This window comes from Felis catus, chromosome D1, assembly GCF_018350175.1.
Source record: "Felis catus isolate Fca126 chromosome D1, F.catus_Fca126_mat1.0, whole genome shotgun sequence".
NCBI classification, from domain to species: Eukaryota; Metazoa; Chordata; class Mammalia; order Carnivora; family Felidae; genus Felis; species Felis catus.
In genome coordinates this window covers 56,589,696-56,617,608 of record NC_058377.1, presented here as the reverse complement: position 1 = coordinate 56,617,608, position 27,913 = coordinate 56,589,696, and the positions used below count along the sequence as shown (strand labels likewise).

The following is a 27,913-nucleotide window of genomic DNA, read 5'->3' as shown; positions in this document are numbered from 1 at the left end:
TAAGCTCTTAAAGGGACAGAAACATTTAAAAGGGCACTTTGTGTGGCAAGCCCACTGGGACACAGAAGTGGGCTTCAGAGCAGGAAATTGAACCTAAGTCTTTTTGGACTCCCGGTCCAGTGCTCTTTTCTCTCGCCCCAAGCGACCTGGTGCTTCCACTTTTGTTTTGCTTGCTCACATATTTCACATCCCATCACACAGAACACCGACTCATAGGTACATACTTAAAAGGACCATATTTAAAAGGGCGGAGACTGGGGCGCCTGGGTGGCACAGTCGGTTAAGTGTCCGACTTCAGCTCAGGTCACGATCTCGCGGTCCGTGAGTTCGAGCCCCGCGTCAGGCTCTGGGCTGATGGCTCAGAGCCTGGAGCCTGCTTCCGATTCTGTGTCTCCCTCTCTCTCTGCCCCTCCCCCCTTCATGCTCTGTCTCTCTCTGTCTCAAAAATAAATAAACGTTAAAAAAAATAAAAATAAAAGGGCGGAGACATATCGAATAAAGTAAATGCAGCTTCTTACAGTGTCCCGAATGGGCTAACTTTGGGGAATTTCTGAGAAACACTCTGATTTAAATGGCATCTTGGTCTCACCAGCGGGTTTGCACATTTCAGCTGGGGAGATTCACTTTTCCCTCAGATGTGAGCGGTCACTTGGAGACACAGCACCTGCCCTTGGGGCATAAGTGCTCCTGGAACAACAAGAACGACAGGCCGCTGGTTGTACCAGTAAATTAAGGAGAAATGACCCAGATATACATTTCTTACCCTGTTAGATCACATTCTAGGGTCAACACAGCATTTTAAATCTTACTGCTCTTTTCAGATGTATCTAAACAAAACAGTTCCCCTCGCTTTTCCGCCTGTCAGATGCATGTTTTCCCCTTTATGCCCAGACTTCATCAGAGTGGATGAAATACACAAGAAATCCCCAACTCAAAACGGGTGGTGAAGCTAAACGGGTGCCATCAGCTGAGACAGCACAGCAGCGTCCACTTGGGAATATCCATGTTGGATCAGTTTGTCAGTTTGGCCTCAGCCATCCATTTTTAAGCAGGCAGGTCTGGGATGTGAGGGCAGATCCCATGCTTGTTTCTCAAAGTAAAATCCCCGACTCAAAAGACCTTTCTGGAAGGCAGGATACAGAACCGGAAAGGCATGGTTTCAACCTTACAAAAATATGGAGGGAAAAAGATGAACTAACACCAACATGACAGCATCTGCTTATGAGTGGTGGGATCTGAGGTGACTGACATTTTCATTTTTACTTGTCTACTAATCGTACTGTTTTGAAAAACTCAATTTCCCACTAAAGGAGGGGGGAAGAGAGGGAAGGAAGAAGAGAAGAGGGAGGGAGGGAGGGACAGAGAGAAATACCAGTGTTCAGATTGCCTCAAGCGTCCTCCCGAGCACCGCTGTGCGAGTCCGTGATGTCTGCAGGCTTCCCCGGGGCGCCCGGCTGCTAGGTCATCTGTGCTCAGCCCCACCCCTGCTCTCACAGCTGACCAGTCTCCCACTCCACCCAACACACACAAGTCTGTCACTTTCCATTCCACTTGATTTCCACTCTCCCCCCTGGCTGGTGGCCATGGAGTCCTCTTGGCAACCTCCATGCTGGTTCCCATGGATACCTTCGATTCCCAGACAGGCGGCTGCTCGGAGCAGATGGTCGTTGGCACTGTGCGGGGAACAGGCTGAGGGGACATCTGATTTATCCAGCACCCTGCATCCTTCTGCTCACCCCGTCCCCAACACACTGTGCACAAGCACGCACATGCACACACACACACACACACACACACGCACACATCTTCCCCCAGATCTTGCTGGCTTCTGGCCTTGACAAGGAACCTGGAACATTTCAAATATAACAAACAGCACAACACCAATTGCTAACATTTACTGAGCACCCATTCTCTGTCAATGATCTATAAAGTGCTTTGCATAGAAAAGGAAGGAAATAATTTACCAGGACAGTTTAAGGAGTTCAGTTTTCTGACCCAATTCAAACATGACTATTTGGGCCAAGTCTTTCTGGGATTAGTGTGGACTGCTGTTGACATGCATAAGGACGATGTCTGAAGTGCACTGAAATTTCCGGTTCTGTGCCCAGCCTCAGATATTCAGATTCAGAAGGTCTAGGGCAGGACACAGGAGTCCGGGATGGTGCTGAGGAACCTGCACTGTGAACGAGCACTCCATGCGATTCCAACGCAGGTGGTCTGGGCCACTCAGGAGAAAGCCTGCCCTAGCTCAGGGATTCTCAGACTTTAGAGTGCCCGTGAGGTCTTGTTAAAATGCAGTGTGACTCAGCATGTCCGGGGCAGCATCTGAAATTCTGCATATTCAATCAGGTCCCAAGTGAGGCTGACAGTGCAGGTCCATCGGCCACACTTTGAGCGACGAGACCTAGAGGGTCAGCCTCCCAGAGACTGGTTCATACAACGCTTGCCTGCCAAAAGCCCAATGAGGGGCCAAATGCCAAAGGACGTAGCAATAATTTAATAGTGTGGTTCAGAAAGAATGCAGAACGCTAACCCCCCTTCCTGCCAGCGCACTCCACAAACAGGACTATATCCGACACACCCACTGGCACAAGAGTCCTTGACACAGTGTCAACTGTGCCCAGATTTCCAGTCACATCCTTGCCATTCCCTGCCAGGAAGTCTACACCCAGGCCTCCCATACCGTCCCTGTTTCCTATGCTTGCTTTCTCACACCGGCTTTTGCACACGCTGTTTGGGGTGTCTGGAATGCACTTCTACTACCACTCGATGTCCGTCCCCGAGCACCTTGCTGACCACCACAGCATCGTGGGATGCCCTGCTTCTGACCTTGGCCCTCTCCAAACCTCCCCTCCCAGATGCCAGACAGGTCTCTTGAGAATGCAAATCCAATCATTCTCTTGTTTAACATCTTTCAATGGTCCCCTGGAGCTTTCAGTCTCCGGGGTCCACAAGACCCTTCATGAATTAGCTCAGAAGCCCTGGGATCTAGCTTCCCTCATTCTGTTCCATCTGCCTGAGATACCTCTTTCCACTTTACGCAGCAGACTTCTACTCAACCTCAGAACTCTGCTCAAACATCAGTCCTTCAGAAGATTTCTGTACCTATTTCAGATGCCAGTAGTGTGCTGAAGGCAACTCATACTATCTTGAGAGAGCCAACTATTAAATTCCCTGAGCCAGTTGTTAAGCACGGCCATTATAAAATGTTTAATTATATAAATATAAATTAAACAGGGGCGCCTGGGTGGCTCAGTGGTTAAGCGTTGGACTTTGGCTCAGGTCATGATCTCACAGTTCACGGGTTCAAGCCCCGCATCGGGCTCTGTGCTGGCAGCTCAGAGCCTGGAGCTGCTTCAGATACTGTGTCTCCCCCTCTCTCTCTGCCCCTCCCCACTCGTGCTCTTCATCTCTCTCTCAAAAATCAATAAACATTAATTTTTTTAAATAAATACAAATTAAATAAATTAGATAAAATACATAAATATATAAAAATAAAAAATTATATAAAAAATAAAAATCAAAAATCAAAACACATCACTTTATAAGGATTTTACCACATGTTACTATTATCTATGCTCTTGAGCTGACTTAGGACTACTGTACCTACTGGACGGGAACACCACATACTGATGACTTCTGCACAGCTCTTCCCAAGCCCCCGGCAGGGAATGGTGCGTAGGCGCTTGGAGTCAGTCATGGTGGGAGTACTGACAAATGCTGCAAACCAAAGCTAGGTTTATTGTCTCCTTGGCTGTTTAGACTTAAGAAAGTAACGGAGTACAACGTTAATGATGCAGATTGCACTTAAAAAGTGTGTCATGTCTGTAGCTGTTACATTGTGGACAGCACACACAAAACAATTGAGGAAATATTTTTTCCAGTACTCAAAATGATTATCTGATTGAGCCAAGGAGCTCACAGCACCCCCTAATGAGTGAAATTCTGACACGTCTTCAGGCATCTTCACTGCTTCCCTTTCACCTTCTCCTCAAAATAAACAAAAATACCAGCCAATGCTTATGTCAGAACTACACTCGTTTGCCAGTAATTTGAGTGACTTCTTTGTTGGAAAGAATAGACAGATGGATGATGTCAAAAGCAGCCCCTCTCCTAGGTAGCTTCTGACTCTATATATTACACCTTATATTCTCAACACCCTGGATAACAAGAATTCTTATTCTTAGAGGTGCATGACTATAAACTTATTTTCTGTCTTTGAGGTCCCTCCCAAGAATCCTGCAGTGCTCTGAGCTTCCTCCCGGCCTGTTCTGGAAGTGCTAAGCATCAGTACCCAGACCCATGTCCTCCAGTTTCCCACTGATGGCCTTGGTAAATAATCCGCTCAGGCTCTGGTTTCCAACAGTGTACAAACCATTACTATAATAGGGATGGTGTGACCTAGGGAGAGGGAGATACAGGCTTTAGGGGGACTGTTCAGGGCTGCAAATTATGCCTTCAGTTATTAGCTGTGTAACCCTGGAAAAGATATCCAACCTCTCTGAGTCTCAGATAGCAATACTTACGGGACAGCGTTGGGAAGACTAGACATGATGTACAGAAAGCTGTTACTACTGTTTCTACTGCTGCTAATAATATTCATGATACTTTTATTGGGTGCCGGTACTAATCAAGGCAGTTTACAGGAGAGTAGACTCCTCATAGGCAACAATGGGGCCAGAGTATGTGGAGTGATATTTTTAAAGTGCTAAAAGAAAACTAATGTCTACCTAGAATTCTTCACTCAGCTAGCTATCACTAAAGTATGAGGATGAGATAAAGATATTTTGGACAAAGGGCATACATACTTCCAGAAGGCAAGGGTGGGATTCAAAAAGCAATGGTGAGCAAAATACTACTGAATATTGAGGCAAATCTAAATAAGCATTGGACCCAAAAATTTAATTACTAATTATTTCTAAATTAGAGGACTTACAAAGCAAAAGTGAGCTAAACTATAAGACAACAAGAACACGGAAGTTGGAGGGGTGGATCAGTGGTAAAGCCTGGCCAACTTGAAACTGTAAGTCAGATCTACAGATTTAAAAATAAGAGGATGGGGCGCCTGGGTGGCGCAGTCGGTTAAGCGTCCGACTTCAGCCAGGTCACGATCTCGCGGTCCGTGAGTTCGAGCCCCGCATCAGGCTCTGGGCTGATGGCTCAGAGCCTGGAGCCTGTTTCCAATTCTGTGTCTCCCTCTCTCTCTGCCCCTCCCCCGTTCATGCTCTGTCTCTCTCTGTCCCAAAAATAAATAAACGTTGAAAAAAAAAATTAAAAAAAATAAGGGTAATCACACACACACACACACACACACACACACACACACCAACGACCACCTAGCAAAAACCTAGAAATAAAATGCATAAGTTCTACACAGAAGGGAATATAGAAAAAATTAATCCATTCAATAAAAGGCTGAGATGGATCAAAGAAGGAACAAAGCAAAATCATGGTAAATAGAAAATCTGAAAATAACTAACAAGAGAATTCATCAAGCTTACAGGCACCAGGTAAATATACAGCATTCAATATTGTTCCTATACATCACCAACAAAGGTAACCTTTGTTGAAAGTTTACCAAAAAAAGGTAACCAAAAAATCTCATTCACGACAGCAACAAAATCTAGAAAATGTCTAGGATAAAGTAACGAAAAAAGACCTTTTTTGAAGGATACAAAAGACGATCTGAGTAAATGTATCTTGATTATACCTGGGAAGACTCACTATGACACAGATGTCAACTTTCAGATAAACCTATAACTTTAACCCAAATCTAATCAGAATCTCCATAAGTAATTCCGGTAGCTGAAAACTAAGTCCCAAATAAATATGGTAGTGTGAACATATAAGTAAGGCCAAGACAATTCTAAAAAAGAACAACGAAGGGAGAGACCTGTCCTGTTAAAAATCAAAGCACATTACACATTACAAGGCTATTGTGATTAGTATCAAGTGTGGTATTTGTTAGGAATAGACAAATAGGTCAATGCAACAAACGAGAGAGCCCAGAAACCCACACAAGTGAAGGGACTTGCCATCAGAGAGAGGGAACTGTTTACATCAGTGGGAACAAACGGCCTGTCAAACAAATGAATTTGGGATCTCTGGCTTTCTACATAGCAGAACATGGAAACGTATTCCTATCTCACACTCAGACCCATGAAAACTCATTCCAGATGTGCTACAAGCCTGAGTGTGAAGAATAAACCTTGAAACAATCGGAAGAAAATATAAAAGACACAGGTCTATCACTTTGGGAGTAAAGGATTTCTGCAATTAGAAATGAAAGGCACAAACCACACAGGCAGGGACTAAACATACAGAGCACAGGAAGATGAAGAATTTCCGTGTTACCGAGACACTGTAATCGCAGGTGAAAGACAAGCCACGGAGATTAGTCATCAGAATCAGTGCAGGTCAATAAGAGAAAGATCACACTCTAATAGGACGATGGGCATGGGGTGTGAGCATGCAGTCTGCAGAAAAGGAATTGCAGATTTTGATGGACACGTGGAAACCTTCTGAATTTCACTGAAAGTCAGGGAAATGTGAATTAAACAATGACCACTGTCACACAATGAAACTGGCAAAATTTTAAAGGTTAACATTATGAGAAAAAGGGGATACTTTTTACACTATTAGTTGAAGTATAAATGAGTCCAGCCAGTAAAAAGAGCAATTTTCCAATATCTAGTAAAGTGTGTTTAACCCAAGACCCACCAATTCCTCTTTGAACTCTTAATTATATTCACAGAGAGACATTATAAAGATACTCACTGTAGCATTATTTTTGATAGTTAAAAATGAAGAAAACCTTAATTTTTTAGGGGTGGGAGGGAGGGGAGGGTGGGTGGGTGGGTGATGGGTATTGAGGAGGGCACCTGTTGGGATGAGCACTGGGTGTTGTATGGAAACCAATTTGACAATAAATTTCATATATTTAAAAAAAAAGAAAAAAAATTAAGAAAACCTAATATATAGAGAGTAAGAAAAAGAATATGTGATCTATTCAGTGCTGGCAGGTTATACAGCCATTGAAAGGAAGGAACTATGTATAAGTGGGTGTTTATGCCCACGTTTGTATTTTTTCAAGATATGTGATGCTGGGTAAAGAAAAAAAATAGTCACAGAATGATACACATTGTTAGATGTCATCTAAGTAAATACACACACATATAGCAATGCCTTTTGCATTTTATTCGATAAAGAGATATACACCCCCTGGGGCGCCTGGGTGGCTCAGTCGGTTAAGCATCCGACTTTGGCTCAGGTCACGATCTCAGGCATTGGCCTCTGTGCTGACAGCTCGGAGCGTGGAGCCTGCTTCAGATTTTATGTCTCCCTCTCTCTCTCTGTTCCTCCCCCGCTTGCACTCTGTCTCTCTCTCTCTCTCTCAAAAATAAATAAAGATTAAAAAACAGAGAGATATACAACCCAAAGTCATGAGAGGTAGCCTCCTGGGGGCAGAGGGAGGAGCAGGATGGGTCTGGGCCAGATGGACAAACAGAACTTTTTTTTTTTAAGTTTATTTATTTATTTTGAGAGAGAGAGAGAGAGAGAGAGAGAGAGAGAGAGAGAGAGAGAGACAGAAAATCCCAAGGAGGCTCTGAGCTGTAAGCGCAGAGCCCAACTCCAGGCTTGATCTCATGAACAGTGAGATCATGACCTGAGCCAAAATCAAGGGTCGGACACTTAACTGACTGAGCCACCCAGGCACCCCGAGAACTTTATTATGAATAAAAAATGTTTTAACACAAAAAAGACTGGAAGTAAATATAACAAAATGTTAATTTTTAACATTCTGGGTGGGGAGAATATGGGAGTTACGCTATTCTTTGTAGCATATTTTTTAAAGTTCAAAGGGTAAAAAAAGGAAAGGGAAAGGGCTTTGAAGATTCCTTGGCCAAGGTGCCGGCAGATATTTAGGAGGGAACAAGAACGATATCAAAAGGATGCAACCACATCCTTGGCCGCGAGCTAACTCTCCAATGTCATCGGAGTTTCCCACCACAGTTGTGCTCTCTCCTCCTCTGCCCTGTGTTCTCTACTGCAACCCTCAGAACAGGGCGCTTTGGCATCTGCACTGGGGTCTTTAAGGGGATCTTGGAGTGTGGTTCCCTAGCGGCCCCGCCCAGAAAGACAAGATGCTAGAGGGGACTTGCCCAACCCCTTAGTGACAGGCCAGGAAATGAAGCCAGGAGGAGGAGCTCCTGCGGGGTCACACGGAAGGCGGAAGGCGGGGCAAGCATCAAGGCTCACCTTCATCTTTCAGGGCTCAGCTCAAACACCACTTCCTCAGATGACAGCTCCAAGTCCTGGTCTAGGTTAGGCCTGTCAGCTCCCATTAAACTCTCTCCTAGCACCTTGTACTGTCCCTGCCTACAATTCATCATAGCTGTATTTAATAATTCGCGATTGGCGTGCACGCTTAGCTCCATATCTATCATTATACTGCTCACTCCATGGCGAACTGCATCTATCTCGTTCATAGCTGTAATCCAAGAACTTCGTTCGGAGCCTGTTCCCTGAGGGACTAATCTGTCTAAACCGGTGTGCATTCAGATTCCCTGCTCATTTTTGGTATTAATATTTAAAATTTCAACTGCAAAGACCTAATGATTTATAAAATATGTACATATCCATGCAACCTATGACATGTATAATATCGCCCCACTCTCTGGAGAAGGAAACTCAGGTTCAGAGACTTGAAATAACTTCACCAAGGTTACATAAATACTAAATGGAAAGGCTGGGATTTGAGCTGATGTGTATCCGATGCCAATACTTTTGGTTAATCCACTGCACCGTGGCTATCAGATCAGTAGCTGTGATTACTAATTTCCCTTATGTTCCTTACTTTTTCTTCAGAACTCCTCCCTCTTCGATCACCCCCAGCCCTAAAGACCTTTCTTGGTTAAAGGCATCCATGCTTCTGCCACTGCATCATCTCCTCCTGCCTCCTCTTTTCCATCCTCCTCATCCTCATCATCATTGTCATCATCACATTTCCCCCTCCTATTGAAGTAGGAACAGACACAGAGTAAATCAGAATGTGCCAAACTGTGGGCCTCACCGTCATATCCCCAGAGCCTAGCTTAGGGTCTTATTCATAGGAAGTCCTCAACAAATATGAATTGAATTGAGTTGAATTGAATTGAATTGAATTCATTCATTAACAAAGTAATAATCTCTACCCAAATTCCTCCATCTAGATAGAGATTAAGGTAGCATTTATAAAGTACCATCTTCTCATGGTAGACCTCTCTTCCATGCTTTTCCTAAGTGCTGAATCCTGAGCAAGTGAATTGTGCCCTTTTAATACACCTTTTAATCACACTTATTCCTTATCTATTTTTTTTTAAGCCTTGTTCCAGCTCCCAGGAGAACCCCACACAAAATTGTCGTAGCAGCCACAGGCTGATATTACTTCACAATGGTGACTCTTGTACCTTGTATCCTTGGTTGCTACTAGAGATGGGTTGGTTACCCATTATATATGAAGACAAAGAAACTCTCTCACACATACGTCAGTGCCCCATTGCTTTTCAGTTGTAAGGAAACAAGAGAGTGACTATGTCACTTAGGAAGAATAAATGATGTGCTAAATAAGAAACAGTCAAACCAAGTATTCTCAGGCACTCTTTTCAGAAGGTTATTTGCTACTTAAATACAGAGTCTGAAACTTGGTAGCACGGTGTTCTGTCCTCAACAATATAGATCAGAGATTGGCAAACTATTGTCCATGAGCCAAATCCAGCCCTTGACCTGATTCTGTTCAGCCATGAACTAAGAATCATTTTTATAGATAAATATTTGCCATCAATATGATGAGAGAGAACACTAATTTTGAACCTCATTTCAGCAAATGTTATTCCCCTTAAAAACCCCATTCTTCTCATTAGTAGACCTATATGACAAAATACTGTATTCAATTATTATTATTATTATTATTATTATTATTATTATTATTATTATATTTTAAATTTCAACACTAAAACTTCTGGGAAATATGTTCTCTCTCTTGTTATAAAACATATAAGGGCAGCCCAGGCCTAAAATATATATTATCTATCCCTTTACAGAAAGTTTGCCAGTTAATGCTCTAGACATTTCCAGATTCATCTCCTGCCATGTCACTCCTCATCCTCAGAACACTTGTCATATATGAATATATGTGGCTCCCCAAATACATATCTCTCTCTCCATGACCCAGCTGTCCCTTCTGCCTGGAATGTGCCTCCTTTCTGCCTACCTGATTGTTTTGCCTACAAAATCAGACTGATCCTTTAAGGTCCAGCTCAGACGCTACCCTCCTTTCTGAAGTCTTTCCTGATCCTTCAAGTCAGACTCAGAAATACTCAGAAAATCTGTGACCTAAGAATTTCATGGTTCTCTTCCCAGAAATTCAGAATGTGTGCATACACAAGGGCAAAATTACCTCTTTGTATTAGCTGAGTGGTGCTCAAACCCGTCTGGGATAATGATGATGAGAATAGTTACCATTCATTGAGCACTTACTATGAGCTAGGTACTATGCTAAGTACTGTACATACATCACTCATTCATTTGTTCAATTAATTTCTATTAAGCATCTCCTAAATACCATGCACTAAGCTTGCAATGGTAAATGAGACAGATAAGAGAGTCACAGACTTAATGGAATAATTAGTCTTCCAACAACTTTGCAAGGTAGGTATTATTGGTTCTCTTTCACCAATGAGGGAACAAAATCAGAGAATAGAGGTTAAGTAACTTGCCCGAAGTCATATAGTTAACAAGTGGTGAGTAGAATCTGAACAAAAGGCCCCAGATAAAGCTAGACATCTAAGAGGAGCTGAAAATTACCAGTAAGTATTGTACTCTTAAGTGGCCTTCTTTGTTATCTCATTGTTAAAGACCTTGAGGAAGGAATATATAGTTCCTAACCTCTTCCCTTCCCAATGGAACTAACTCCAGGCTTTTGACACAGTGCACAGGTACACCTCCTTCAGGAAGTGGTCCCTGATTCAGATTGAGTCAGACACCCCCCTTTCCTCTATGTCCTCTCGTTATCTTGTGCATATTTCTACTATTGAACATACTACCAACACTATAACTTTCTTAATATGTTTCTCTCACTATACCAGGAACTTTTAGGACAGGTACTATGTGTAATTCTCTTGTGTACCCAGGTCCTAATGTGGTGCTTGATAAGTGACAGATGTTTGCTGAGTGAATAAATGAAAGACTTTCATTGGTAGCCTACTCTATTCCATTCTCTCAGTGATAACAATAAACGTGGCCGGTGCTTACTGTGATGGGTGAGAGTGTTACCTCCCCCTATCTTCATCACGACTCTCGAAGTGCAATTGTCTCCATTTTATGGATGAGAAAACTAAAGACTTTCTCAGTGTCACAAAGATTTTTAAGTTACACAGAAATGATTCAAACCCAGTTTTAGGGGCGCCTGGGTGGCTCAGTTGGTTAAGCATCTGACATCGGCTCAGGTCATGATCTCACGGCTCGTGAGTTCAAGCCCTGTGTTGAGCTCTGTCTGTGCTGACAGCTCAGAGCCTAGAGCCTGCTTTGGATTCTGTGTCTTCGGCTCTCTCTGCCCCTCCCCCACTTGTACTCTGTCTCTCTCTCTCAAAAAATAAATGAAGATTAAAAAAAATATTTTAGGGCGCCTGGGTGACTCAGTCGGTTAAGCATCTGACTTCAGCTCCGGTCATGATCTCACAGTTTGTGAGTTCAAGCCCCGTGTCGGTTCTGTCTGTGCTGACCTCTTAGAGCCTGGAGCCTGCTTCAGATTCTGCGTCTCCCTCTCTCTCTGCCCCTCCCCCACTTGCATTCTGTCTCCCTCTCTCTCCAAAATAAATAAACATTAAAAAAAATAAATTAAAATAAACTAAAAAAACATTTATTAATCTTTTTTTAAAACCCAGTTTTAATGGTCAGCAAATCCTTCACAGGACACCAAGATGCTTCCCAGGACTCATCCCACCATCCCATCCGTGAATCTTCCAACAGAAGTAACCAGCCCTTATTGTGACGCTAGAGAGCTCTGGCCCCTGATTTGAAAGCTCAGCAGGCCCTGCCTGGTACTTTAGATACTTGCATCCATGTTACCTGCCTCACAAGATGGCAAGCTCCTGTGAGCGGGGACTGTGTGCTCTGCACATTAAATCCTAGCCCATAGATGCAGTCCTTTGCATGCTCTGAAGATGCTGCATTGAACTTGGAATAAAAATAATATTAAGCGCACTGCATTATGATTATGATAATATGATCAAATAAATCCAACCTAATTCCCTGCTTTTACAGTATAAGCCTCTTTCACAATGGACTAAAAGCTCTGAAGGATAGGAGGGATTTAGAAGGAAGATGGGAGGAGGGCAAGAGAGAAAACCGAGCAGGATCCAGCCGTGGTTACATGTGGGGCTTGTCAAGGCCCAGCTCAGTCTGTGATTCGGCTAGATCACCTGCTTGGACCCCCTGATTTTAATGTGTAACCAAAACGGAGAACCTCCAGGAAAAAGCATCAGGTGTGTGTGGGGAGCAGTGGGCAAAAATGCTGGAAACAGCAGATAGCTCAGATCCTTGAAGGCCTTGACTACAGTCCGAGGTACTGGGGGAAGGGAATCCCCCTTACCCTAGTTTTCATCTTTAAAGAGAGAGAGAGATATTCACTTTAAAGTCATTATGAAGTCTAAATAAAAAGATATGTTAAAGCAATTGGCACGGAGTAAGCACTCGGCAAATGAGGTCGAAATTCAATGATGTCTCTGTTCTCGCTAATGTGCTCCAACTTTGCTTTCTACCAGTCTATCTTACATCTGCTACAATGGTTTAAGAGAACAGTTCTTACAGGCTAAGATGATTGTAAAAATGCACTCCAGGATATGCCACAACATCAGCCGACTTTTTGAAGTCACTGTACAAAATAGACAGTGACCACAGGGAACAGCACAGTGGAGGAGGCGGTGTTTCCAGGAGGCACTTATGGTGGGTTTTGTGGCTTGGGGCCCGGGCCCAATTTTCCCACCAGAAGAGGTTACGCCAGGCTTGGTCCTACAAAACCTCTTCGTTCAGCTTGGAAACAAATACACATCGACAATGGGCTGTGCTAGGACAGCGAGGATAGGGAAGAGTACTAGAGTGTTTTCTATACGTGTGGGATAGCTCCTGCAGGGGACACAGAGGCCAGAGGCAGGGGAGGTGGGAAGTTGGGACAATGGTGGGGCCTATGCTCTCACTCTCAGATGGGGACAACACACAGACACCAATGGTCCATCCTTGACCGACTCTTCTTCTGCCTACACCTGCTGCGTCAGTGCATGTTGGGCCCCGGCCTCAACATTCTCTTCTTCTCACCCTCTTTATTCCCCACCCACCCTGAAGTCTACGGGTTTGATCCTCACAGCTCCGTGTCCAGAGCCTTTCCATTCTGCCTTTTCTCTTGAGCATCAAACCTAGATCTCCATTTTCTTGGTTTGTACTTTTTTTTAAAATTCTTTGTTGAGGTATAACAAAGAATAAAGACCAAAAATATTAATTTTTCGTATGTATAGATCCACATACCCAGCACCCAGATCAAGATATAGAACAATTCCAATATCTCAGACGTTCCCTTGTGCTCCTTCTCAACCTGTTACACAACCTACCCTCAGCGATCATCACTATTTTGACTTTCACCATCACTTCCTTTGACCGTGTTTGATAATCATACAAATGGAATCGTTCAATAAGTGCACTTGTCTCTGTTCCTTTCATCCATCATTATGTCTGTGAGATATATCCTTATTATAGAGTATTGCAGTAAGTTTACTTCTCATATAACACTGGTCCTCATCAGGGGCAAGTGTTCCCCCTGCAGGGGGCTTTTGGCAATATCTGGAAGCATTTTGATGATCACAACTTAGCAAGGGTGAGGGTGCAGTGGGGAATGCTACTGCACGGAGTGGATAGAGGCCAGGGATGCTACAATGCACAGGATAGCTCCTCACAACAAAGAATTATCTGGTTCAAAATATCATTAGTGCCAAGACTAAGAAACTCTGTGTTTGGTTTCCTATAGCTGCTAAATTGAATTACCACAGACTGAATGGCTGAAAACAATGCAAATGTATTGTCTTTTCTTTAAGTTTATTTATTGACTTTGAGAGAGAGAGAGAGAAAGAGAGAGAGAGAGAGAGAGAGAGACACGCAGAAAGAGAGGGAGAGAGAGAATCTCAAGCAGGCTCCATGCTGTCAGCATCAAGCCCAACGCAGGATTCAATCTCACAAACCAGGAGATCATGACTTGAGCCAAAATCAAGGTGGATGTTAACCAACTGAGCCACCCAAGTGCCCCCAAATGTATTATCTTATAGTTCTAAATTAAAAAGTCTGTAATGGGTCTCACTGGAAAAGATCAAGGTGTCAGCAGAAGCAAGGTGTTCCTTCTGAAGCCTCCAGGACAGAATCCATCTTGCTGCCTTTTCCAGACAAAGTCTGTGTCTTTTAACAGTCTAAAAACCTAAAGGCAGACAAGTGGGTACTAAGCTCTGACAGGGAAGTAATAGTACCATTTCTGAAGGGCTCCTATAAAGCTTCTAGGAGAAAATGTATCTAAGATTTCTAACAGCCTGCTAGGCACATAGTAGTCACTCAATTAGCTACTATTATTATTTCTAATGGTGAAAACTAGCATCTTTAGTAAACATCAAGAGAATTTTTTGGGAGCACAAGCTGGTGCAGCCACTCTGGAAAACAGTATCGAGGTTCCTCAAAAAACTAAAAACAGAACTACCCTATGACCCAGCAATTGCACTACTAAGCATTTATCCACAGGATACAGGTGTGCTGTTTTGAAGGGACACATGCACCCCAATGTTTATAGCAGCATTATCAACAATAGCCAAAGTATGGAAACAGCCCAAATGTCCATCGATGGATGAATGGATAAAGAAGATGTGGTATATATATATAAAATGGAGTATTACTCAGCAATCAAAAAGAATGAAATCTTGCCATTTGCAACTACGTGGATGGAACTGGAGGGTATTATGCTAAGTGAAATTAGTCAGAGAAAGACAAAAATCATATGACTTCACTCCTATGATGACTTTAAGAGACAAAGCAGATGAACATAAGGGAAGGGAAACAAAAATAATATAAAAACAGGGAGGGGGACAAAACATAAGAGACTCATAAATATGGAGAACAAACTGAGGGTTACTGGAGGGGTTGTGGGAGGGGGGATGGGCTAAATGGGTAAGGGGCATTAAGGAATCTACTCCTGAAATCATTGTTGCACTATATGCTAACTAATTTGGATGTAAATTTTAAAAAATAAAATTTAAAAAAAAACCCCAAAAAACAAAAAAAGAGAATTTTTAGTTTGTTGGTTGAGGTCAACAATTTTCTTCATTTAGTAGAGAATTAGAAGCTCACCTGTTAGCATTTATACAACCGATAGAACTTGTAAAGCCAAAGTTGCATTGATTATAGACATGGCTATAATCTTATGGACAACTTATTTTAATCTTAGTGAACATTGACTGGAATATTTCAGTTTTGCATCTGGGAAATTGAGTGATTCTTAGTGATTATAGACTTAGATTTAGAACTATCACTGGCTTGACTTTTTTTTTTTTTTTTAACATTCATATATGCCATGTTTTCCCCCTAAGAGAGCAACCAAGAATTGCCTGTATCTTATCTCCTCTCCTCTTTGTGGGTTAGTCTCAGTCAACATTATAGCTCTGAGAGTTAACTGCACAAGATCAACCAGTGATCTAGCAAAATGCTTTGTACACAGTAATTCCTCAGTAAAAATTTCCAAATAGGCATGAGGCATTGCTGAGTTAGGTACTCAATGTGGTTTCTGTGGTAAGTTTCTGTTCTGGTCCCCTCTGATTACTCCTTCTTTGTCTTTTTCATGGTTATTCCTTCTGCTGTCAGTACTTTACCCACCCCCACATGCAACCCCGCCAAATTCTTATATCCCTCAGGGCTCCATTCTCTGATGGCTAATTTTCTATACTCCCTCTTTGGAGATGATATAAATATGTATGCAAACATTCCAAATTTAAAAAAGCAAACCAAATTCAGCATCATAAAATAGATTTTTATACAAGTAGAATTTATCTCAGGAATGCAAAGATGGTTCAATATCAGAACAATCTATTAACAGATTCAAAAAGAAAATCATCTCAGCTGATGCAGAAAAAGCATTCAACAAAATTCAGTACCCATCCACATTTTTAGAAACCCTTAGTAAACTACGATAAAGAGAAATTTCTTAACCTGATCTGAAGCTATCTCATAAAAACACAGAGCAAACCTCACGCTTAACAATAAAACTTTAGAAGCATTTCCACATCTCAAGACAAAGATGCCTGTTTTCACCTACTATCAAAACCACACCTTGTCTCCTCACCAATGTAGCAGTACACACACACACACACACACACACACACACACACACACACACCACAACACATAAATATTGGAAAGGAAGACAATAAATTGGTATTTGCTAAAAACATACATTATCTCCACAGATAGTCCAAGAAGTCCGAGAGGGTCTACAGACAAAACTAATTACAGAGTGTGATAAGGTTGATGAATACAAGATCAACATCCAAAAATTAATACATATGAAGAATAAAAAATTAGAAAATGTAATAAAATATATAAATAAAATATAATCTTCATAATAGAAAGAATAATTTAAAATATCTTTGACAGGGGTGCCTGGGTGGCTCAGTTGGTTAAGCGACCGACTTTGGCTCAGGTCATGATTTCGCAGTTTGTGAGTTCAAGCCCCCGTGTCGGGCTCTGTGCTGACAGCTCAGAGCCTGGAGCCTACTTCAGATTCTATGTCTCCCCCTCTCTCTACCCCTCCCCTGCTCATGTTCTGTGTCTCTCTGTCTCTCAATAATAAATAAACATTAAAAATTTTTTTTAATATCTTTGACAAAAAGAAAAGATGTTGGTGTGGCATTAACTCAGAACAACAGAATAGAACAGAGATCTCAGAAACATATCCAAGCATAAGGACCTTTATATGATAGAGGAGATTCATGGAGATATTAGTGATGAAAAGTTGAACTTAAAAAGGATATTGGGATAAGTGAGTTTCCATGTGGGAAAAAAGAAAACTGGATCCCTACCTCATTCCATACATAAAGTTAAAAGCCAGTTATATTGTTAAAGACTTAAATATAGAACAATAAAACTTAAAAATGTGTGTGTGAGAGACACTTGTGGAGAAAATTGCAAACTGCAAATGAAGGACATAAAAGACTTAAATAAATGGCAAGCAACATCATGTTTGTATATGAGAAAGCTAGTAATTTAAAGGCAGCAAATGTCTGCAAGCAATATTTTCCCAAGTAAAGCTTGAAGTTCACCTGTATCAAAATTAGGTGATACTAGACTGCTTGTTAAACTGTAGTTTCTTAGGCTCTACTTTAAACCTACTGAATCAGTATGCCTGAGGCCCAGGAATCTGCATTTTAGGAAATTTGCCAGATCATTCTTTGGTACACTAGATTTTGAGAACCCTTGCCTTTGGGAAGTAGGTCATGACCTGAATTACACATTAGAATCACCTGGGACCATTTTTAAACTATTCAGATGCCCAGGCCACACCCCAGACCAATTTAATCGGCATTTCTGGGCAAGGCACCTGTGCATCAGCATTTTTTAAGCTCTCCAGTGATGCCAATGTGCAGTCAAGGTTGAGGACCACTGCTCTGGGTGAAGGTACATCAGGTCTGTTCAGTTTGCTGCCTGTCCTCATTTGAACATTTACTTCTAGTGCTAACCTAGTAGAGATTGGATTTTATCTTGATCAAGGTACAACTCCTTACATAAAGGTTTTAACTTATTCATTTGGTATCCCCAGCCCTCTATCTGATACATAGCAGGGGCTTGGTGGTCATTTTTTTTTTTTGAAATAAATCCAACTAAATAAAGCTGAATGAAATGAATCAATGTGTAGATGGAAAAAATGTTCACCAAACTCTAAATATTCTACTGGATTCAGCAAATCTGTATGGCACCTAGACACAGTGTTACACTGTGAGAGGTAGAGAGGTGAACCAAATACAGCCCTTCTCTCCAAGTGTTTGTGATCTGGTGGAAGGGGCAGATATGGAAAACAGCATCTTATAATCAAGCAGACAATGAGAAGTGTGCAAAGTATAAAAAGGGAATACAAGAAAAATTAGTTCTGAACGGCAAAGCCTGGAAGGTCTCCTTAAAGATTCAGCATCTGAGATTGGCCTCGAAGTATTGCTGAGACTTACCCAGGAAGAAATGAGGGAAATGGGCAATTGCCCTAGAAGCGCAGGGCAGTTCTGTCAGCGGGAGCCAGGTCAGACAGGCCTTTCTCTAACCTTCATGGGAGACTGTAGGGCAGACACTAAAGGTTCCTTTTCTTTCTGACTTCCTTGTTGCTACTCTCATTTGTCAAATACTTTGCCTCTGGTTTATTAATTCTACCTCCTGGTGCCTCAGCTGATTTCTTCCAGGAAAAGTTTCTCATTAGCATTTCTATGGGGAGCACCTGCCACCCCATCTATCCCTATTAACTGATGTCGAGGGCAATGGGGTTGACTGAGAGGAGAATTTTAATCCCCTCCTCATGACTCATCTCTTTTCTAATTGAGAATGCTAGGTCTAAAGTCACAAACGGCTGCCTCATGAAATCCATCCTTAATATTAAAAATGATAACAGAGGCATGCTTTCCCGATTTTATAATATCATCTATGTCATATGAGTGTACTAAAGACTAATCAACTTGATTGTGAATAATGAACGACATCTGAGACAGCACTTAATGCAAAAATCCCAGGCTAGTGTGGATAGGTTATGAATTAGATGAACTAGTTGAATTCAGAAGTTTCCTCAAAATCATAGCGTCAAAGACATACGATGCTATCTACTAACTGAATAGTGTAGGAGAAAACCAATTAGTATGTATATGACTCTGCGTGCTGAATATATATTTTACATTATACACCAGAATGGTAAGCTGATGGATTATGTGTCTTTTCCCTATTTAAGCACACTGCCCGCATTCATGTCATGTGACAGATGTCACTTGGAAAGCCCATGAGATGAACTAGTCACCGTGGTGTAAGCCACCATGATTTATGTAGAGAGGCAGAAGAAAAGGGTTTGTAAATCAAATTATCTCTGAAATGGAACCCAACTTGGCTTCTAATAAGGCAATGTAAGACTCATCTCTGCCAGCCATGGGGCGTACTTAAATTCAGGAGATATTCGGAATCATAGCAAGGAAAAGAACATGAGGCCATAGGGAAGAAATATCAATGTTCCAGATAAGCCTACAATTTCCAGGCATCTTTTTTCTCTGTGGTATATCTGATTAATTGATTATCTTATTTCTTCATATCTACTTTCACCCAAAGTGCATTTATCTATGACTGGTCAATTTTTCTTCTGAAACAAAAAAACAATGTTAAATTTCACATCAAATCTGTCATGCTCTTAAATTGTCCATTAAGGAAATTGATGTCTCTTAGCAACACTCATTCTCTTAATGCTTCAAAACCCTCCTGATTATACAGCAAAATGGAACTGCTGGCCCAAAAGTCACATGCATAATTAAATTTTACAGAAGACCCAAATGAGAAAAATAATTTTTTTGAGGTGCTTAGAGATTTTTTTTGATAGGTTGGTGGAGTTCTGATAGTCACTAAAATAATCATTCTCACCAGCTGCAAGAGCATAGCCTTCCCCCATTCAATCCCATCACTTGCAGTATGAGTATATTTCTAAGTATTTTTTTAATGTTTATTTATTTTAGAGAGAGAGACAGAGTGAGAGCGGGGGAGGAGCAGAGAGAGAGAGAGGGAGACACAGAACTCAAAGCAGGCTCCAGGCTCTGAGCTGTCAGCACAGAGCCCGATGTGGGGCTCGAACTCACGAATGGCGAGATCGTGACCTGGGCCAAAGTCGGAGGCTTAACCGACTGAGCCACCCAGGCGGCCCTGAGTATATTTCTAGCTGTAAAGCCTGCCATGTTTGCTGTACAGGTATGGTAGGGTTTTGTGGGGAAGAGGCCAGATGGAACAAAGGTACAGGCCAAAATATTTGGAGGGTTGTATCTGAAGGGTAGGTCATTCCCTGACTGTCCAGCCAATAATCCATGAACAAAGCGAGTCCGACTACCTTGGAAACATAAACTGAGGAGGATCACTGAAGGAGATTTGAGAATTTGGGATCTCTCTTGATTGGCCTTGACTCCGTGGAGGTGAGGAGGGGTAGTTCCTCTGAGAAAGCGAGGTGGGTGTTAAGGTTCCACCCACCTCAGGGTAATAGGATGGAAGTAGGAAGATGAGGAGACCGGATCCAAAATCTGTGACGTCGGGCCAATCGCAGGGCTCTCGGGGAATGAAGCGGGGCCCGCCTGGTAAACAAGAAAGCCAGGGCAGAGTCGCAATACTACATCTTGGCTTTGTTGTTTATGCTCCTTGTCTATTTGCTCCCTTCCTTTCTTTTGGACCGTCTTTTGGTAGTGGCATGAAGAAATTGTGAAAATTCCACTCCTGATGGCTAGGAGCCAAGGAAAACAATCTTGCCTGACCGAAGCCATGAAAAAAAAAAAAAGTAGTGCACTCCTGGGGGACCACTGTGGTCGTGATAACAATAAACCAAGAGAGAAATGCCAAGTGGGAGGTGGAATTCAGGAAGATGGATTAGGAGCCAAACATTAGCTGCCCCCTCTCATTGGAGAATGCTTTCCAGAGTCAGAATCTGGGAGGGAGAGGACTTTTGTCTTAAAAAGGAAGGATATCTATCTATACTATGCTTCGCTCAGCATATGAGGGAGTGGTTGTTACGTTCATTGGAGAAAGACATCAGTCCGACATGAGGCTACATATAGTGTCTTGGCAAAAGGTACTAACTCTGCAGTCCCCCCACCACAGTCTCCTGCAGGAAGGAGGCAACTGGCTGTGGCATTGATGAAGGACCCCATAAGCCACATTTTGAACACCGCTAGCTCATTTATTCATCATGCACATCTGTTTCACCAGAGACCCTACAGCCCAATATTACATGTTCAGAGTCAAATGTGATCTGTTAGCTTCTTGATCTGGGTTAAAACATTAGGGCAGGATGGAGAACGAAGCACTCACAAATACATATTATTGGATATATATATGAAGGGTGAGAAAGCAAGTTGGAAGGGCTGAGGCTGCAGCCGAAGGAGAATTCTAGAAGGATGGAGAGAAGGAGAGGGTATGAGAGACGGAGGGAGGGAGGGAGAGAGAGAGGCAGAAAGACACACACACACACACACACACACACACACACACACGCACACACACACACACAGAGGGAAAATGGATATGCCCTTTCTTGGAGGCATTCATTTACAGGGAATTTAAATGTGCTAAAGAAGGGCTTCTCAGTGGTAGCAGAATGAGCAACACAACTGGAGAAGATAAAGGGAAAGGAGAAAGGAAATACATCAACAGGGGAAAAGGCTGGAGGTACCTAGAAAGTGGAAATCAGGATAACGAGGCGTCATGCACAGGTTGTAATGGAACTAAGACATTGATTTCACCTACGATGTGCCAGGCATAATTCTCCTCCTCAGCATCTCATGTAATCCTCACGATGTCTAGTGCGGTACCAGGCATATAGTAGGCGCTCAAAAATACGTCGAATATTAATGTTTAATAAATGAACAAGCAATTCTAAGAGAACAGTCTATCATCAATCGCATCTTACAAGAACCGGAGGCCCAGAAAGGTAAAGAAATGTGCTCAGTGTGTCACAGCTACTAAGAGGAGGAAGGAATCTGACTTCAAAAGCCTGATGTAGAAGGAGGAGGGTGATTTCCAAGAGCCCTGCCGGGATTCTGGAAAAGGGTGTGGTGCTGGGATGTCTCCCAGGGACCGAGAGAGGCAGGGAAGAATGAAAGGCCAAGTGGACCGGGCTACGGAGGAGGGGGACTGGGCATTTGGAAAGAGTGCTTCTTCTAGGAGGATGGGGCCCTGCGGGAAGGCACCAAGGCCAGCGGGCAGCAGCTCAGCCAGCAAGGGGCAGCATCCAGGCGAATGCAGCTGGTGAGGTGGGTGGGGCAGAATGGCACAACCTGTGAAGAAACAGCAAAGGGTCTCTGTTGAGCAGGCAGGGATCTGAGGTGGGGGGAAAAGTGGCTAAAGTGGTATAGCGAAAGACTGGGCAGGCCGGGATGGATAGCGCTAACAGCCTTCCCATAAGAAAGCAGAAAGAAGCCAGCCCTGGAAGGGTGTCTGGGATGCGGCTGGGGCGAGGGTGTGGTCTGGAAGGGGAGGGGCTGCGTGTGCGGCCTGCGGTGCAGAGAAGGAGCCTCGGCCTGGCAGCTTTCGGGAAAGGGTAAGGGTGTCTTGTCGCCTGCGCCGAGGCCCGCGTCTCACCTGTAGGAGCTGCTCACCGCGCTCGCCACCTCCTCGCGGATTTGCCTGTTGAGGGCGTCCGCCGCTGCGCGCCCCTTGCCACCCTCGGGGACCGCGGCCTGGACCTGGGCCTGGGCTGCGGGCAGCGGCGTCTGCTCCGGCCCCTGCCCCTCGGCGCGACGCAGCATCCAGGCGGGCCCGGGCTTCCTGCGTGTGTCGCGCTCATCGGCACCGGAGGGCTTTCCGGCTGCGAGGCCACCCGCTCCGCCAGGGGTCGCCTCCTGCTCCTGGGCCTCGGCGGCGGCCTGCGCGGGCCAGCGCTCCTGGCTCTGCGGCCGGCGCTTGGACGCCCCGAGAATCGGCACCGAAGCCTGGGAGGACGCGGGGATCTGCACGGGCTTGGGAATCCACGGGTGGTCTCCGCGGCGCGGCAGCGGCCAGGCGCGGAAGTCCTTCTGGTACTGGGTCTCGCGCTCGAAGGGCGCGTCGGAAGGCTGGTACTCGCTGCGCGGCCGGCAGCTCGGCTCGGGCCGCTGCACCTTCCAGGCGCGGTAGTCCTGACGCATCACCGAGTCCGCGGGGCCCGCGCTGGAGGCGGAGCCGGAGGCCGGGCCGGGGCCGGGCCCGCTCCGGCCGGGGGCAGCCGCCGCCTCGCGTTCGCCGCTAGGCCCCGGCGCCGGCCCCGTTGCCCGGGCAACTGCATCCAACTCGCCCTGGGCCGGCTGCGTCTCTATGGCGACCGCCCGCGCCGAGGGGGGCGCGTGCGCCGGCTGCGCCTGCTGCTGCGGCGGCGGCGGCTGCGGCGGGGCGCTCGGGGCCTCGGTGGCCTCCGAGTACTTGGTGAAAACCAGCGGCACAGCGATGTCCGCCTTGTCCAGCTGGTTCCAGAAGCGGGCGATGCAGCAGGCCCGCGTGATGCACGGCCACGCCATGATGCTAGCTGCAAAGCTGGCCCTCCCTCTTTCTTTTTTGTGGTTCTAAAGCAAGTCTCTAATCTTACTTCAGTCCCTTGGCCCTCGACCAGTCGCTAATCTGGTTCCCACTGTTTTTCCCTCAGTGGCCTGAGCTACCTCGGTCTCCTCCCTCGGAGAGCACCCAGGAAGGTCAAGCTATCACTGAGATAAAGTCCATAAAGTTCCCCCGATTACCGGCTGCAAACGCCTCCGGGAGCCGCCTGCAAAGGTCTTGGGAGAGCTGTCGGCTGCGGGCACCGATGGTTGAGACACAAGGCGTTCCCGAGTCCCCGGGCGAGGGCGTCTGGGTCGCGCCCCTCCCTGCTGCGGCGGCGGCGCGCAGACCCCGGCCAAGCGAGGCGACGCGAGGCGAGGTGGCTGCGGGCTTAAGCCATGGCGTAGAGGAAAGGCCGAGGAGTGTGGCTTTCGGGTCCACGAGCGAGGCTGTATTTTCCTACTCCGAGGCGTCCCGTCGCAGCCGGCCACCTAGCAGGCAGGGCTCGGAGGCGATCACCTCCAGCGGAGACCGAGCATTGCTGCAGCAGCTGCTCCCAATGATGCTGCAGCCACTGCCGCTGCCGTCTCTGCTGCAGGGAAGCGGCCCCACCCTTATCTACGGCTCGGCAGGGGGAAAAAAAATCCAGGAAAGAAGCTGAGAGAAAGCGCGCTGCAGAAAAAAATCACCTGCTGTCGTCAGCGCGCGCTTCTGGGAGCTCGCCCTCGCTCTTTCCCCTCCCCCCTCCGCTCTGGCAGCTCCTCCCTCCTCAGCTCCTAGGCAACAGCAGAATCTGGGGCCTAGGTGGGTTCTAGTCCCAGCCTGGTGACTGACGTGCTGTCCTCATGCCGGTCGCTTCCCCTCCGGGAGCCCGAGGCTCCTCTTTTGTAAAATAGGGCCAATCGCGGAGGAGGGGGGATTCGGTTTTTAAAATACGAAGGATATCCCTAGTGAAATGTCTGTCCCAGAATAGACGCTTTTTAAAGAGAAAGCTGGTGTTATTGGCCAGTTACTAGGCGGGATTGGCTAGTAACTCGGTTTGGCTCACTCCTGATCCAGGCACTTGCCAGTCATGCACAAACCTTGTTCAGATGTGTGAGGATGTGAGTCCCCAGGCTGGTGGTGCGGTAGCTGTTCCTTTTTTAGAGGACCTTTAGGGGAAAGGTGTCTTAGAGCTGCCCAAGAGCTACCAGCCCCTATTCAGCCCAGGGGCCACACTGGGGAGAGACATGGAAAAGAACATTCCTGGAAGGGACGTAGGTGTGGAGATTGGGGGCAGAAAGGAAACAAGGGGACAGACTCCTAGGGCAGGGTGGGTCCTGATGCAAAGGGACATTCTGGCATGTTCCTGACCCCTGGCTTTTGCTCTTCCTCTACCTAAGAGGCATGGTAGATCTTGGAGTTAGACAGGCTTGATTAAGCTCTGACACTTACTATCCGTGTCACTTGGGCAAGTTGGATCATCCCTGGGCCTCAGTAGCTTCATTTATAGAATGGAGGAAATGATAGTTACCTCCAAGTGATTTGCTGAAGATAGTTAAGGTCTCAGAGTGGAAGCTTTGAGTCAAATCAAATCCACAGTGATTCAAATTCTGGCTTTTACATTCCTTAGCTGTACGGCCATGGACATATGAGCCTTATGTGGGGCTCCATTCCATGACTGTGAGATCATGACCTGAGCCAAAATCAAGAGTTGGACACTTAATCGACTGAGCAACCTGGACGTCCCTAAAATGAGATATTGCACTAAAAATGCTTACCACAACATGCTGGCATACAGCAATGGCTCAGTGAGTGGTAGCTATTAGTATTCAAAGGACCCACCCAGGAAACCCTAGGTGGAGCTTCCCAAGCAGGCCAGCCACTTGGACATCTTCTCCAGGAAGACCTCTTGTTTTTCTAAGTACCCTTTGGCCTCTTCTTCATGGCCCCCCATTTATGTCTCCTATACTGTGTTCTACTGTCTATCCCTAGCAACATTCACTGGCCTTCGTCTCTGCTTCTCTCCAAGATAGGTAGAGTTTTCAGCATCAAGTAAGCTGGGGCATTGGTGTTTCTGGGGAAGGAAGTCACTTATGTGTTTAGATTGGGAACTGACTGCAAAACGCAGCTGGTGTGTGTGTGTGTGTGTGTGTGTGTGTGTGTGTGTGTGTGTGTGTGTGTGTGTTTTAACCTTAGAATCAAACAGGATGAGAAGACAACTCTGATTAATCAATTATCTGTTGAACTTCCTCCTACTTGGGTCTTTGTCTTTTTATGATTTGATTTGAGTTCCACAAATAATATGGTGCCTGGCACTGTTTTCCAGTCATTAGGAAATACATTTCTATAAACAACATAATCTGGTCTGACCCCCAGTTCTGCAGAACTCCCTGGGATTTGGTGCGTGTCTTTTCCAATGATTTTCAAAGGGATTGGAAACTGGCAGGGGCTACTGAGAGTCATTGAGACTTTACCTTGCTTTCATTTAACAAGTCTAGTCTCCTGATGTCCACTCTGTGCCTTGGGCATTGTGGAACACAAACGAATTCTAGCTCCGAGGGAGCCCTCAATTAGAGGGGTGTGTTATGGGAGGACTGGGAGACAGACAAAATAAATAATTAGCAAGCAGTATGGTCAGCATAACAGAGGTTCATTCATAAGGTGCTGAATGTATGACTAAGGAGAGATGAGTAGAAGCTCTCCTATCAGTATTGTAAGTAAGAGTATTCCAGGCAACTTCATTGTCAATATCACCTTCCACCTTCATTCATCTGGATTTTTAAAACACATTCAATAGTACAACTTTCTTGAACCATCCAGTACCTGATAAGATAGATAAATCTAATGGTTACCTGTTTCTGTTGCTTGCTCAGCATCCATTCTGATGACAGCAGCACCTCACTATTTGTCTGTTGGGGACCACTTCTTTCTGACTTTCAGTTCCTATGGTTTGCATAGGATTAACCCTACTTGATACACCTTCCAGAGATGACTATGTGACCTACCCCTATTTACCAGGGCACTGCATCCCCATGGCCAAAGTGACTAGTTTATGATGGACATGTGATCCCCACTGGAGCAATTAGAGGAAATCCTAGACTTCAGTTGGAACTATTTGTAAGGAGCCACTCTCTCTCTCTTTTTACTGGAATCACTAAAATGAGAGACCATTAGGATAATGTTGTTAGTGACCATCTTTGCCATCACTGGGGGAGCAGGGAGCCTGCTTGCCCAAGGTTGAAGCAAACACAGAGAAAGTTAAAAGAGGACACAGGATTCTGCTGATGCCTATGAAGACTGCAACTTATTTCCCAAAGCCCATTCTCACCTTCTTCCCATAACAGAAGCCTCCAAGTTTTAGGTGGGCTCTTGGTCACCCAGCAAAAGACTACATTTCCCAGCCTCCTTTGCAACAAAGAGCAATCATAGGTACTTGCAAGTCACTTCCTTAAAAGAAGTTGCTTGCGTTCAGTTTCATCTTTCTCCCTTCCCATAGGGTAGAGTGTGGACATGGTAGAGGTGAACTATCATCTAGGTAGTTAAGATGATTATGATATGGTGGTTAAGAACATTCTGGTGCCAGGATTTAACCCTAGGTAGGGGAGGGGAGAAGAAGCAGATAGAAGAAAACTATCTGGGGTGACCTCATAGGATGGAGCTGCCTAACAGCCTTAGACCACTTCATTGCTTCTGGAATGTTATGTGAGAAAGAAAGAACACTTCTCTCTTGTCTGAACCACTGCTTTGAAGGTGTCTATTTTAGTATATTAGTCATTTGAGGATCTGGCCATGCTTAAACTAACTTGAGGAATAAGAAAACAGCATGGAACTAAAATACTGGAGAATAATATCATGTCTGATGGGAGGGAGTGATCAGATTTCAAGTATTCTAGAGTCCTTTTATGTTTGTAAGGAGAGTAGAGATACTGATTAAATCATTAACCTAAAATGGTTATCAACTTAAAAATGCACATTAAAAGAAAGAAACGGAGTGGGGGGTACCTGGGTGGCTCAGTCAGTTAAGCATCCGACTTTGGCTCAGGTCATGATCCTGTAGTTTGTGATTTTGGGCCCCACATCAGGCTCCGCACTGACAGTGCAGAGCCACTTGGGATTCTCTCCCTCTCTCTTTACTCCTCTCCCACTAGCACACTCTATATCTCTCTCAAAATAAATAAATAAACTTAAAAAATAAATAAAATAAATAAAAGGAAAAGAAAGAAAAGAATATAGAAAACTTCATCAAGAGCAGAAAGAGGGTAAAAATTAGCAAAGAAGAAACATGGCAAATAGCAAATACAATATAAAGTGGTAAAAATATGTTTAAATATATTAGTGATTGAGGTAAATGTAAACAATCAACATTTTCTGGTTACAAGACAGAGAATGTCAGATTGGAGAAAAACACAAAACAAAGCAAAAGGCAACCAGGCATTGTTTTCAAGAGACATAATTAAAACATACTGACATAAACATGGGGGGAAACCTGATGGGAAAAGATATAGTAAAAAAAATACAAACCAAAAGGAAGTTGCACAATTATATTACAATTAAACAAAGAAACAATGCTTCTAAATTGACTCATGAGTTTAAAAAG

At 44.5% G+C, this 27,913-nt stretch overlaps 1 protein-coding gene across 1 annotated transcript in view; it reads right to left on the bottom strand.

Moving 5' to 3' along the window:
• The window catches only part of MAP6 (microtubule associated protein 6), a 74,979-nt gene extending 50,945 nt beyond the window's left edge, over positions 1–24,034 (bottom strand). Inside the window, exon 1 of the mRNA XM_011286628.3 lies at positions 22,408–24,034. Within this exon, the coding sequence (XP_011284930.2) occupies positions 22,408–23,318 (911 nt within the window). The 5' untranslated portion in view covers positions 23,319–24,034. The remainder of the gene's footprint in view (positions 1–22,407) is intronic.
• Between the last annotated feature and the right edge of the window lie 3,879 nt (positions 24,035–27,913).